General features: G+C 54.7%; 1 protein-coding gene across 6 annotated transcripts in view; it reads right to left on the bottom strand.

Annotated features, from left to right (window-relative positions):
• The window catches only part of AP1B1 (adaptor related protein complex 1 subunit beta 1), a 45,025-nt gene that overhangs the window by 20,746 nt on the left and 11,642 nt on the right, over positions 1-12,637 (bottom strand). For all 6 annotated transcript variants that reach the window (XM_043901413.1, XM_043901416.1, XM_043901417.1 and 3 more), the window contains exons 2-7: positions 9,640-9,702; positions 6,571-6,676; positions 3,846-3,981; positions 2,628-2,873; positions 1,022-1,212; positions 176-397 (exon numbers count right to left, since the gene is read on the bottom strand). In XM_043901413.1, coding sequence (XP_043757348.1) covers positions 176-397; positions 1,022-1,212; positions 2,628-2,873; positions 3,846-3,981; positions 6,571-6,676; positions 9,640-9,676 — 938 coding nt within the window. In that variant the 5' untranslated portion in view covers positions 9,677-9,702. The remainder of the gene's footprint in view (positions 1-175; positions 398-1,021; positions 1,213-2,627; positions 2,874-3,845; positions 3,982-6,570; positions 6,677-9,639; positions 9,703-12,637) is intronic.

Below are 12,637 nucleotides of genomic sequence, written 5' to 3'. Positions count from 1 at the left end.
CTGCCAAACGTCCCCTGTGGGACAAAGGTACCAGCGGCTAGGAATCCCTGGTGTAAGCCGCTGAGATACCCTGTCCAGTGACAGGCCAGTTTCCCTTCGGAGGCCCCGTTCTCAGCAGAGACCGCCCCCTCCCAAGCCCGGGGCACACAGTGCCCACATGCAGCAGTCCCGCTACCTTTTCTGCACGATGAGGTTGATGTTTCGCAGGGCCACGTACTGCAGCTCAGGCTCGGCCGACAGCAGCGTGACCAGGGGCGGCGCCAGCTTCTTGAGCAGCGTGCCGTAGTAGTCTAGGTCCTTGGACAGCATCTCCATGAACTTCATCAGCACCTTCACGGCTGACAGCACCACGGCAGAGTTGGCGTGGGACAGCCTGGGGGTGACCCGCTCACAGATGCTGCGGTCCGTTCCAAGGGGGGCAAACAGGAGAGACAAACGGGGGAACCACCCTGTTTTTAATTATCAGATAGCATGTCTCCTGTAGGAGGGAGATCTAGGTCCCAGTTCTCTTTCCTGCAGGTCAAAACCACTTGGAGCCTGAGTTTCCTCATCTAAAACATGGGAGCAGAAGATGCCAACTGCACATGGTTGCTGGGAGCTTAACTGAGACAGTGCGTGTCCAGCACTGAGCACAGTGCCTGGCAGTCGGTAATTACTGGACAAATGTCAGCTCCCTGCCTTCTGTCGTGAGGGCACTCAGAGCGGGCAGGGCCCCATGCTGGTTAGCACCAAGGGTCAGGGGAGACCTGTGACCTCCTCCACCTCCCTGTGAGCCAGAGACAATAATGAAGCTGCTCTAAAGAGGACCACACGCGGGGGAAGCGCCCACAGAACCCCAGGCACCCAGTGGGATTCAGTGAATGGTGGCTCTCATGCTGTCCACCTCCCGCCTGAGTCTGCAGTGACCGACGTCTCTCGTCAGCTGCCTGAGCAGGCCCTGGGTTCAGCGCGCAGAGGGCTGACTGCCTGGCTCCGGGTCTGAGGACGCTCCGTGGGGCGAGGCCCTGGGCAGAGGGCTCACCTCTGGGCCTCCCGGTCGTCCTTGGGCGTGTAGCTGGCCAGGCAGTCCAGGATGAAGATCTGGCCCCACTCGGTGCACTCGTTCAGGGCCGTGAGCAGCTTGTTGATGGACTGCGGGTTCAGGTCGAGTAGGTTGCTGCTGGGGTGAGACTCGGCGATCTCCGAGAGGGCGGCCACCGCGTTCGCCACCACCTGTGGGGAGGGTGCAGGAGGCAGAGGCTGGGGCGCTGCTCACAGGCCAGGGCAGCAGGCAGCTCGTGACAGTGGCCGGTCAGAGCGCAAGCATCCTGAAAGGGGTGTGACCCGAAGGGCAAGGTCTGGAGCACCGAGAGCCACTGCAGGCACCTGCTCACTGACTCCCCCGTGAGCCGAAGCTGAGCATGCCCGCCATCAGAGAAAACCACAACGAGAGAGAGCTCCTCAGGGTTCCCGGCGAGAGAGCGCGACCTCACACACAGTCACACTCTGCCAGCTACAGCAGCTCGCTGCGGGCTTGACCACCGTGCCTCTCAGAGCCAGAAGCGTCCTGCGGAGCCCCTCGGGGCGGTGGGCACAGTGGGGGGCTGGAGCACAGAGGGCTCCAGGTGAAGCTCTGGCCCGCAACCATTTCCTCCACAAGAGCCGCTATTCCCACAGGGGTGCTGCGTGGTTTTCAACTCTCCCCTAACCAAGCAGCGTTCCACGGCATCCCTGTACTGGCCACTGGGCGCCCACCTGCAATGGGTGTCTCAGAGGGACACAGAATGAGATCTCTGGGGGGGCGGGTTGTACGTTTCATTTTAAACATGGCCCCACTGTTCTCCAACGGAGAAGGCAATGGCAAGCCACTGCAGTACTCTTGCCTGGAGAATCCCATGGATGGAGGAGCCTGGTGGGCTTGCAGTCCATGGGGTCGCTACGAGTCAGACACAACTGAGCGACTTCACTTTCATGCATTGGAGAAGGAAATGGCAACTCACTCCAGTGTTCTTGCCTGGAGAATCCCAGGGATGGGGGAGCCTGCTGGGCTGCTGTCTATGGGGTCGCACAGACTCGGACACAACTGAAGTGACTTAGAAGTAGCAGCAACTGTTCTCCAAACTGCGGCCACCGCCACCATGAGGAGCCAGCTCCCCTCCCAGACATGCACTGAGCCCGGTGCGTCAGGCTACACTACTCCCAGGGTGAGCCTCTACGGCCCGGCAAGAAGTGGGGAGGGGAGCCCCTCCCGGTCAGAGCTCTCTGATGGTCTTGGTGAGAGGACAATGATGACGATGGTGACTGGAAGGGGGAGGAGGGCACAGCCGCTGTGCACCAGGCTATGCCAGGCACACCACGTTCAACACTCCCGACAGCCGCGCAGAAGTAGATCCAGCTTACTGAGAAAGAAAGGACGGCTCGGGAAGGTCAGGCAGCTTGCCCGTGGCCACACAGCTCCTTAGAGAGGCTGCGCAGAGACGCTCACTCCAAAGATGGCGCCCAAACCCCTGCGGGCAGGAGAGCAGCTAGCCCACCCGCAGGGCTCTGCCTGCCCAGAACCGGGGCTGCCTGGAGGAGGCCCAAAGCCCAGGGCTTCCCAAGCAACCCTGAGGGTGGTGGAGGTGGCAGAGCGGGCAGGAGAGACTCACCATGGGGTTAGAGTCAGAGATGAGGTCTTTGAGGGTGTCCAAGAAGCCCTGGTCCTCTACCAGCTGGGCATTGATGTCGTGGAGCTTGGCCACGCACACGGCCGCCGTCTTGCGCACATAGGGGTCCTCGTCCTTCAGGCACTTCCGGAGTGGCTCGCATAGGTACTCTGTGATCTTGTCAACGCGGATGCAGCCCATGGTCCGTACCGCCAGGGCCCGGATGAGGGGGTTGGGGTCCTCACAGTCCTGAGGGGAACCAGCCATTGGTCAGGGGCAGGGGCAGGTTGAGCAACACCAGACGGCTGCCGTGGGGTCTCCCCCCGACTGCGGCCAACAGCATCAAAACGAAGGGCACGTGTGGGCACCTGGGCCTCCCTGGCGGCTGAGGTAAAGAACCCACCTGACACTGCAGGACACACAAGAGATGCCAGTTCAATCCCCAGGTCAGCAAGATCCCCTGGAGAAGGAAGTGGCAACCCACTCCAGCATTCTTGCCTGGGAAACCCCACGGACAGAGGAGGCTGGCGGGCTACCGTCTATGGGGTCACAAAGAGTTGGACATGACTGAAGCGACCGAACACACCCACACACAGAGGCACCTAGCATCTGCCAGACAGCAGGCTTTGCACGGTTCCCTCTGATACTCAGAGCAGACAGGCAGTGCTGTTCCCACTTCACACGTGAGGGAGCTCAGGCTCTCAGGAGGGTCGGGAGCCCAGCCGGTCACAGAGCAGAGCCACAATCTGAGCTGCATCCACCCAGCACTACAACCCTCAATTTTCCTACTGGGATACAGAATCCCCATTCACCCACGTGTGGGTGCAGACAGGGTTGGGAAGCTAAGGTTTTAAAGGTGTGCAGAGGTAACAATGCAAGTCCCTGCTTATCCTCCACTTGGAGGACAGAACATGCAGAAGGGGGCGAGGTCCAGCAGGGCAGCAAGAGGCCTTAAGACACAGGCTGCGTTCTGGGACTGCAAAAGATACAGGGCCATGGGGACTCACGGGCCTGGGGCGACCTCGTGGGCAATGAGTCAGCAGGCTCTGTGGCATCTCATTTTCTGGAGACAGTGGGAGCCCTCCACTGGGGGAAGAGCCCCCAAGTGGGGAGTCAGACGGGCGGAAAGGAGCCTCCGTGTTTCTACCCTGGGCTGTGGCGCCGCACCCAGGCAGACTGAGCGGTGAGCAGCCCTCCCAGCCCCGCCCAGCTCCTCCGCACCTTCACAAAGGTGTTGACAGCCATGATGGCCATGTCGGGCTGACTCTTGGCGTAGTTCATCAAGTACAGGTACACCAGCTTCTTCAGCTCCAGGTTGTCCGTCTGCATACAGTTCACCACGTCAGGGAAGAGGGCACTGGAAGGTCAGAGCCATGTCAGTGTGGGGAAGCCCAAAGAAAAAAAGAGGAGGACTCTTCGGGCAGCTGATGGGGGCTGGGGAGGAGGGGGTGTGGAAAGGGGGCAGGAAACGTAACAGGACTTCCCAGTAAAGGCAGGGCGCCAGCTCCGTCACCCTGAGCATCTGTTGGTAGAAATGGAATTCCAAAGGTTGATTTTAAAAGCTAAAATGTCCTCTGGTCTTTTCACAAGTTTCATACATGAGCTCTGGAGTCTATCAGACCTGGCTCAAAGCCAGCTCTGCCTCGTGCTGGCTGTATCAAGCTGGGAAAATTTCTGTATCCCCCATTTCGATTTTCTCATTTGCAAGAAAGAGAAATAACAAATTCCGTTTCACAGGGCCCTTGTTATAACTAAAGAGACAACAAACTTAAGGGTATCTAGTCCTTGACACTTAGGAGGTGCTACAGAAATGAAAATGATTGTTTTTCCTTCTCTGATATACTTGACGTGGCCACTTGTATCAGGCTGCTGGTTGCAGAGGGCTCAGGGGAGCAGGGCTGGGCTGGACCGTGGACACCAGAAGGCACTCACCGAAAACCAGCCCACGGGCACAGGGCACACACCACAAGCCAGGCTTGGTGCTAAGGGCTTTTCGTGTGATCTCGTTTAAGAGCCCGGAGAACCCTGTAGATTATCCCCAATTTACACAAGACAAAGCTGAGGCTCACAGATGACAAGTAACTGCCTGAGGTGCCAGGTCTGAGTGCAAAGCCTGTGCTCATGAGTGCTGATATACTGGGCAGAACCCTTCCCAACATGGTAACCACAGTCCTGGGGTCACAGGCTCCTTGAGATGTGAAATATAATTAGTGGTCGGTTTTCTGTCTCTGAAATTATCACCTTCTCTTCTCAATTTTCGTGACTTTATGGGCAAAGACATGGGAACAGAGATTTAAGAGGGGGAAAGTGAGTTTCCTAAGCCCGGAGAGGCAGGCAGGTCCAGTTGCTGAAGCTGCCGCATCACCCTGGAAGACGCCAGGCCAGGAAGGGGGGAGCTGAGAGCCCGCCTCGCTCTCCTGGTCTGTCACATCAGCAGAAGCTCATCAGACAAAGAACAAAGGTGCCTCCTCTGTGACAGGCAGGGGTTCTAACTGAAGGAGAGCAACGTGGTCCTGGGAGGAAGGTGTCTTGGAAGGAGGCCCGGTTTTCCAGCAGACGCCGGATCCCTCTGCCGCTCTGTCTTCCACAGGTTTCTCTGCAGAACTGCCTCTCCTGTGACGCTGTGAGGAGGTCCCTTGCTGAGCGTGGCGAGGGGACAGGGCAATCCCCGGAGAAGCCTGGAGCAGTAGGGTCCTGCTGAAGGATCCAGATGGGGAGCCGCTCCCTGTTAGCACCCAGGCCTACCAGGCATGGGCTGGAGACCACAAGGGCACAGCAGAGAGGAAATGCAGGAAAGCACCCTGGGCCTGGATTTTAGAAGGGCTGGGCGTGAGTCTGCTTTCACAATCACCCAGGCTGCCCACGTGGCCCCTGGGCAGTCATTGCTTCTGGTTTCTTTGGCAGGAGAGCCTCCCTTACCTACAGGATACAAGGGACTGCAAGGAAAACACCTAAACATGTTCTCCGACTCTCACTCTGCCAGTGTTAGGTGTCATAAAACCTATCCCTGTCCCTGGGGACCTGGCAGTGTGGTGGGAAGGGAAGCACAAGCTCATGTAAGACGAGGACAGTCTAGGGAATTCCACCACGGTCCAGTCGTCAGGACTCGGTGCTCTCACGGCCAGGGACCTGGGTTCAATCCCTGGTGAGGGAACTAAGATCCCTGAAACCAGGCAGTGAGGCCAAAGAAACAGTAACAAAAATAAGAAGAAGAACATCTAGAACTTAGGATTAGCAATGGGAACACAGCAAGTGCTGCGTATTCAGGGCGTGATGAGGGCGGTGGCAGGGTAAATGGAAAACAGGAAGGGACATTCCAGGCTGGGAAGAAGCGTGAACAGAGGCGTGGCCACAAGTCTACATGTGACCTGCTCTGGCAACAGACGCACACCAGAGGGCGAACCTGAACAAGCCCGACCTGCAGGCGGGCTTTGCCTGCACAGTGTTTATTTCTTCAGTGCAGGACCTGAGGTCCCCGGCCAAGGATGGAAACCGGGCTCGTGGCAGTGAGAGCACTGAGTCTTAACCATGGGGCTGCCAGGGAATTTCCTCATCTGGCAATCTAAAACAGGGAGATTTAAAATGAAAAATCCAGATTCCCCGTTCTTTTTAAAAACCAAAAGACCTGGCTACACTGGGGTCATTTCCCCAGCAGCAATGTCCTCTGGAGTTCCTGACGGGGCACGCACCACATTCACTTTGCTGTCCGCTGCCTTCTCAACCCAGCCCACTTCACTTGCTCCATGACTGCCTGACCCCGTCAGCATCTGAGCACATGACCCCTCTGCAAACAAAACCTGTTGTCTGGAAAGGGGGTTTGTGAAGGGAATGACACGCGGGCAGACACGGGTCCTCAGGGATGCCTAAAGGGGGATCTGAACTGGACCCAAGCTCGAAAGCCCCCTCTTCAGGCGCCCCCAGCCGCAGCCGGCCCGCCCCTGCACACCTGACATCTTTTCCCACAGTCATGGACGCGATCACTTTCTTCACCGCCTCCTTCTTCTTCTCCTTCTTGTCACTGTTCAGCTCCGCCTTCAGCTCAAAGATCTCCCCTAAAAAAGGAGGCAGTGTGAATGATCTGTCTCCACCTGCCAGGGGGCGATGCCCAGTCCCCAACCTCCCAAAGAACGGGAAGGAGGCAGGGAAGACACTCTGCTGCCCGCTGAGGGCAGTTTGTGGTCCTGGGCTCGGTGGGGCAGGCAGCAGCGGATGGAAGTCTGGAGGTCATGCTGAACTGAGGGGAGAGGAACCATGGAAGCTGTGGAGACAAGAACAGTGCGGACAGGTCCTGTTCAGCTAGACAGCTAAAAAACATACAGAGCAGTGTAGGTTCTCCTCAGCCACCGCACCCAGCGCGGGATGGAACCTGGGGACGCGAGGTTTGAGGGGGGAGAGCAGGATCTGCTCAATTCCCACACATGGCTTTTCCTGTTTTCCTAGAGCCTCAAGTTAAAAGAGCTCACTCAGGGTTTCACTTCCTGAGCCACAAGTGGTGGCTCAGATCTGAAAATGGGAATTCAGCTGGCCCACATGGGCTCCGGGGCTTGATAAACCGTTCGTAAGAACTTGAGGATGGGAAAAAAGCAGGTGAGGAAGCAGGCCTGTTCCAGGCACTGCTTGACAGCCCCAGTGACAGGTCAAGGGGCAGACGGCGGCGTGAGACAGGCCGCCTGCCCTCAACACAGCTGCAGCCTGCCTTCTTGAGCCGCCTTCTGACCCCAGGCGCCTCCGTAACTTCTTCCCAGGCCTCTTCTCATTCCACCCTCACAGCAGCTCCATACTTTCCCCCATTTTGCAGATGAACAAACGGAGAATAGAAGAGGTTCAGGAACTAGACAAGGGACACAGCCATGAGAAGGAAGGCCAAGATTCAAAACCAGGTCTGCCAGCTCCAGAGCCTGCGTGCTCTGGCCAACCCAGGACATTCGCTCTGCTTCTCTGAACGCACTTCCCCGTCTGCACCCTGGGCCTCACCTGGGCCCTTGAAGTTTCTCCTGTAACAGTGGCGAAACGCTCAGCTCAGTGCCTGGTGCTCAGTGGCCAGCATGAAAGGTGGCCGTGATTATTACTAACTTGCCACATGACTCTCTTTGTCTGGGCTCCCTTTTTTGTAGGAGCGTCCCAGACTACCTTCTCAGGTTCCTCGGGGTGGGGGTGAAGCAGAAACTATCAAGGGCGGGGGAAGTGCTAGAGGAAGTTCTGGATGGATTTACAAGGAAAAAAAAAAGTTTTTTTTCCGTTGTTCTTTTTCTTTTTAATGACTGAACAATATGGTGCTCAGCAAAGTACTTGTGATGGGAGGCAGTAAACAGGTTAACTGAGAACAATCAGGCAGTGCAGCTGGGAAAGGCCACACTGAGGAAATTGCTCAGCAGAGCCGGGAGAAATCTGCAGAGTTTGCAGTTCAAATCCAAGGCTCCGGAGCGCTGAGGGGACATATGCCCTTCTCCTCCAGGAGACCGGGGACTGTATGTCCCTGATGTGGGATCCAACAGACCCCGTGACCCACCCTGAGTCCTGCTGCCCAGATGCCCCTGCTTTGTTTGAGATGTTTAACCAGCTTCAGTACAACTGGGAGTCAACTGATGGATCGAGGCCCAGGTCTCCTCGGCCCCAAGAAGGCTAGTGCAGTGAACCCGGAATCTGCCTGCTTCTGAAACGTCTCCTTCCTGTGATGGGCCCGAATCCAGTCAGTCACCAAGCCCTCCTCCTCAGTCACACACCAGGCACCCGTTCCCCCCCAGCAGCACCCCGGCCTTCCTCCCCAGCTCAGGCAACACCATCTCCCATGCGAGCTGCGGTTCTGCCTCCCCCAGCCTCACCTACTTTGATCCTTAATTAGAATCTGACCCTGATCTCTTTTTGCCTAAAACCATCACTGGTGTCAAGTTTGGTCCCAGACATTTCCTTAGACTTTCTCCTCAAAAGAAAACCCACGAAACCCCCATACTGACACCCCAATACTCTCAGCACTGTTTCCCCCCCTCTCCCCATGTGGCCTGGTTCACCAGGCCCTGTATACCTCTCCACCTCTCCTTCCATCCCAATCTTCAGTAACTTGGGCCAGGCTTCCCTTTCCTTGGATGGACCCTGGGCCCAGCACCTTCCCCTCCCCTCCCCCTCTTTACCTGGCTAGCTCCACACTGGCCCCTCCCATATCAAAGCACCCATAGCCATTTAGAGTGATTACTACTTAATAAACTGTCCTCTCTGCCCAACAGCAAGCAAAGCCAGGCCAGACTCCATGTGTCTCCTCCACTGCACACGGCAGAGACTCAGGGAAAGTGGCTGGCTGGAGAAACGAACGCCTGATGCGCAGGTCCTGGCTCCGCTGACCCAAGGACAGACTCTCCTCATCTGTTCAGGAGGCGAGCGCTAATCTCACTTGGACAGAAGGAAGGAGGAAGGAAGGGCCAGACAGAAAGATGCTTACAGGGGTAAAGCACACTTGTCAGCCACTACAGCAAACTCCACTTCCTGAAAAGCAGAAACAACTCCAACACCCAACAACACAAGGCTAGCTTAGCAAATTTCAAGGCAGCAACTCAACAGACTTGAGTCTTCAGAACTGTGGGGAAATGATTATGATGCTGTCAGACGAAAAACAGGATATAAACTCTGACTTCAACCACGTAAAATACAGGCTCAAGGGCATGGACCAGAGAAGCACAGTCATCACTGCGGAACTGCTGACAGGACTGTGGGCTTTCTTTCCTCTGGAGGCAGGAAAAAAATCCCTCCTTGTAGACAACTCAAAGCCATGGGGGACAAAAGGGACCTTTTTCCCTCTGTACTTGGAGTTAATGCCTTTTCCTTCTGGAATTCTGAAGGAAGTGGTCAACCTCTTACACCATCAGCAGTTCAAATTTCTGGATCCACAAGGTTAAAAATGCTCTGTGTGATTCTTGCCACTCATTTCCAGGTCTCCACCCACCCTCACCCCCAACTCCTGCAGGGAGCAAGCAGAAATATAAGGCAGAGAGAGGAGAAGATCCCATGATGAAACAAACAGTACCTTTCTTAGTCGTGGTGAAATACTTGGAGTCCGTCATTTTGGTCCCTTATCTGTGGCCAGACTCTGCAAGACAGAAGAAAAGGTGACTTGCCCTGTATTCCATTCCATTTTGATTTCACAAGAGGGGAGGATGATCCAGTGCAGGCATAGCAAGGGAAGAGAGCTTCTCATGGCTTTACTGGGCAACATGAGCTGTTGGATAATAGCTAACTGGATTCTGGAAGGTAACTCTGAAGGATCTATCACATTTTTTAATGTGCATATCCTTTGGCCCAGCAATTTTACTCCTAGGAATCTCTCCCATGGAGATACCTGCACAGGAAATGAGGGTCTTACACTCTACAGTACTGTCTGTAACAATGTGCCACTGGAAATAAATGCCCACGAATAAGGGAATGGCTCAATACTTTGTAAGAGTCCAGGGATGAAAAAGCACGTAACGATCATGGTTACAGCAACTCCTACGTGGCGCTCACTCTGTCTAGCACTGTGTTAAGTGCTCTGCACATGTGAGCTCATCACAGCCTCAGGAAGGTACTATCATTGCCTACAGAGTCAAAAGTGCTTGGAAAACACCGAGTTTAAAAAGCTAGGGGGGGACTTCTCTCCCCAGGTGTTTTCAGGCTTCTCTAACAGTGACAGGCATTAAACTTCTCTAGAGAGAGTGGGAATCAGCACACTGCAAGCTCCACAGCACTCTCCAAACCTAACTGGCTAGTTTTCTCAAAGCATCTCTCAGGACACCTCCTAACATAAAACTCATGGTGTGAAGTGCTGGTCTAAGGCAACAAGGCAAAGAGAGCACCACGGTCCTCTCGTTCATTCATTTACTGACCACCGACCACGTGGAACCTTGATAGTTCTTCTTGGTCAACATATGAGAGACAAAAGAAGCCACAAAGGAGCCAAGTACCCCAGGTACATGGCAGAGGCTTCTGGGGTTGTTCTAACACTTATTAAGAAGCTATCACTGGCGACTTCCGGTGGTCCAGTAGTTAAGGCTCTGCAAATCCAAGCAGGGGGCATGAGTCTGATCCCTGGTTGGGGGACTAACATCCCATAAGATGTGTTATGCAACAAAAAATAAAAAGCTATCATTTACTGAACTCCTATTAAAGCCAGGGGCTTTATACCCATTATCTCATTTAACCCTACCAATAAGGTAACTGCTTTTATAGATGAGGAAGCCAAGGCTCAGGGATGTCAGGTAACTTGCCCAAGGTCACGTGGCTTGTAAGTGACTGGACTGGGAGGCGTTTCAGGTCCCTCTGAGCTCAGCACCTGTGCTCTATGGATGCAGAATTCTCCTTCCCCCAGGTGGGAGCAAGGACAGACCCTGACAGTGGCTTAGGTACTTGGTCCAAAAATCCATCAGAGTTTCAACTTCCAGTCCAACCTACAGTTTCACGTGGTACAGATCACCACACAACCCCAAAAACAGACATGTGAATGGAGAAAACTCACTCAGTGGGTCCCTTCTATTGCTCAAACATGTAAACCGTGAACACCTTCTTTCAATTCATCACTCCATGCGGGTGAGATGAAGGTTACTGTCAGGATGGCTGTGAGGGTCAGGGGTCATTTCAGAGCCAGCGATGGCTCCCCTCCAGCCCAACTGTACTTTTCCAGTTTAAGCTTCTACTTATGGCAGGATGGCCATGGGCTGATCCCCAACTGAAACGCCCAAGGTTTTGTTTCAGTAACCGACAGGGAACCGATACATGCTGTGTCTCAGGGCTGCCTTAGAGCCTTTGTGGATCCTATTAGGATAAAGGAATAAAGGCTTTGCTGACAAAAGTATAAAGAAAAAGACTGAATCCCACATTCCTTTTGCTTTGTCAGGTTGAAAGGGATGACGGCACTTTTCTGAGGGAGCTGCGGGAAAGAGCAGACGGCACGGCCGGTGCCTGCGGTCCCGTCAGCAGGAGCCAGGGCTGCAGACAGACCCACGCAAGCAGGACCCTAGTTGGCCTGGAACACGGCCGCATCCGTCCTCCACACAAGCGTGGCCAGTGCCCGGTTGATTGTTGTTGAAAGAAATGAAAAGTGGTCTTTCAGTGCAATAGCCCAGAAAGAGCAGTCTTTCAGCCTGCTCTCCGACAGCTCTTAGGTAACTGTTTAAGCGTCCGTTTCCTACAGGAGTTGACGTATGTTAAAAATAATTCCCTTCTGAGCCTACAGAGAGCCATTTTATCAGAGAGACCTCCCCAACCTATAGGCTCTTTCTGGAGCTCTAAGAATGTGCAGGTAACAGAGACAATGGCGTGTCTGTCACCCAAGAAAAGGGTGCCTGGCTTCAGAAGTCACAGGTGATGAGAGCATTAGCAGAAGCATCCAGAATAGGAGCCCACCTTGTTTCCCAAGGTTCAATTCAGTCTAAGAAGAGGGAATAATGAAGGCAAGAGGAGCTAAAAATCACAGGCCAGGAGAATCACAGAAAGCAATGCAGAAAACCCTCCAATGTTAAATCTAGAAGGAAGTCAAAGTGAACAAAGCAAAAACTACCTGAGATGTCTCACTTCGGTATAGCCAAGAAACTTCCTTCTCGGGTAGAGGGGGCTGTCGGGGCTGGCCCCTAATCTGCAGGCACCACACAACATCCGGGGGCCCTGGCATCCCTGCAGGTCTGTGGTGGACGCAACCACGTAGGTGGAGGACAGGGTGGGAGAGCTTCTCTTCGGGGGAATTAAAGCAGGCTGCAGGGTTAGCCAGTGAAGCGGTCGATGACACACGTCCTCTCACAGGTGCTAAGCAGCTCCTTGCAAACTTAAACTGCCACCCTGCACGCCGGCTGGCGCTGGCGGCCTCTTTGCTCCACAGTATCTATTTCGCCTATCCCTCTGCAGAGGGCCCGGTGGGACTGGGGATGCAGAAACCGTATCCCTCTGAAGTCATTCCACATCCAGGAAATTAAAGTGGAGGAGGAAGGGGAAGACGGGGAGAAATGAAAATGCCGTTGCAAAGCCATCCCAGAGCTCTGATTAAAAACCCTCCCCTC

Source organism: Cervus elaphus, chromosome 5, assembly GCF_910594005.1.
Source record: "Cervus elaphus chromosome 5, mCerEla1.1, whole genome shotgun sequence".
NCBI lineage: Eukaryota > Metazoa > Chordata > Mammalia > Artiodactyla > Cervidae > Cervus > Cervus elaphus.
The sequence above is the reverse complement of the archived record's forward strand: the minus strand, read 5'-3'. Positions and strand labels throughout refer to the sequence as shown.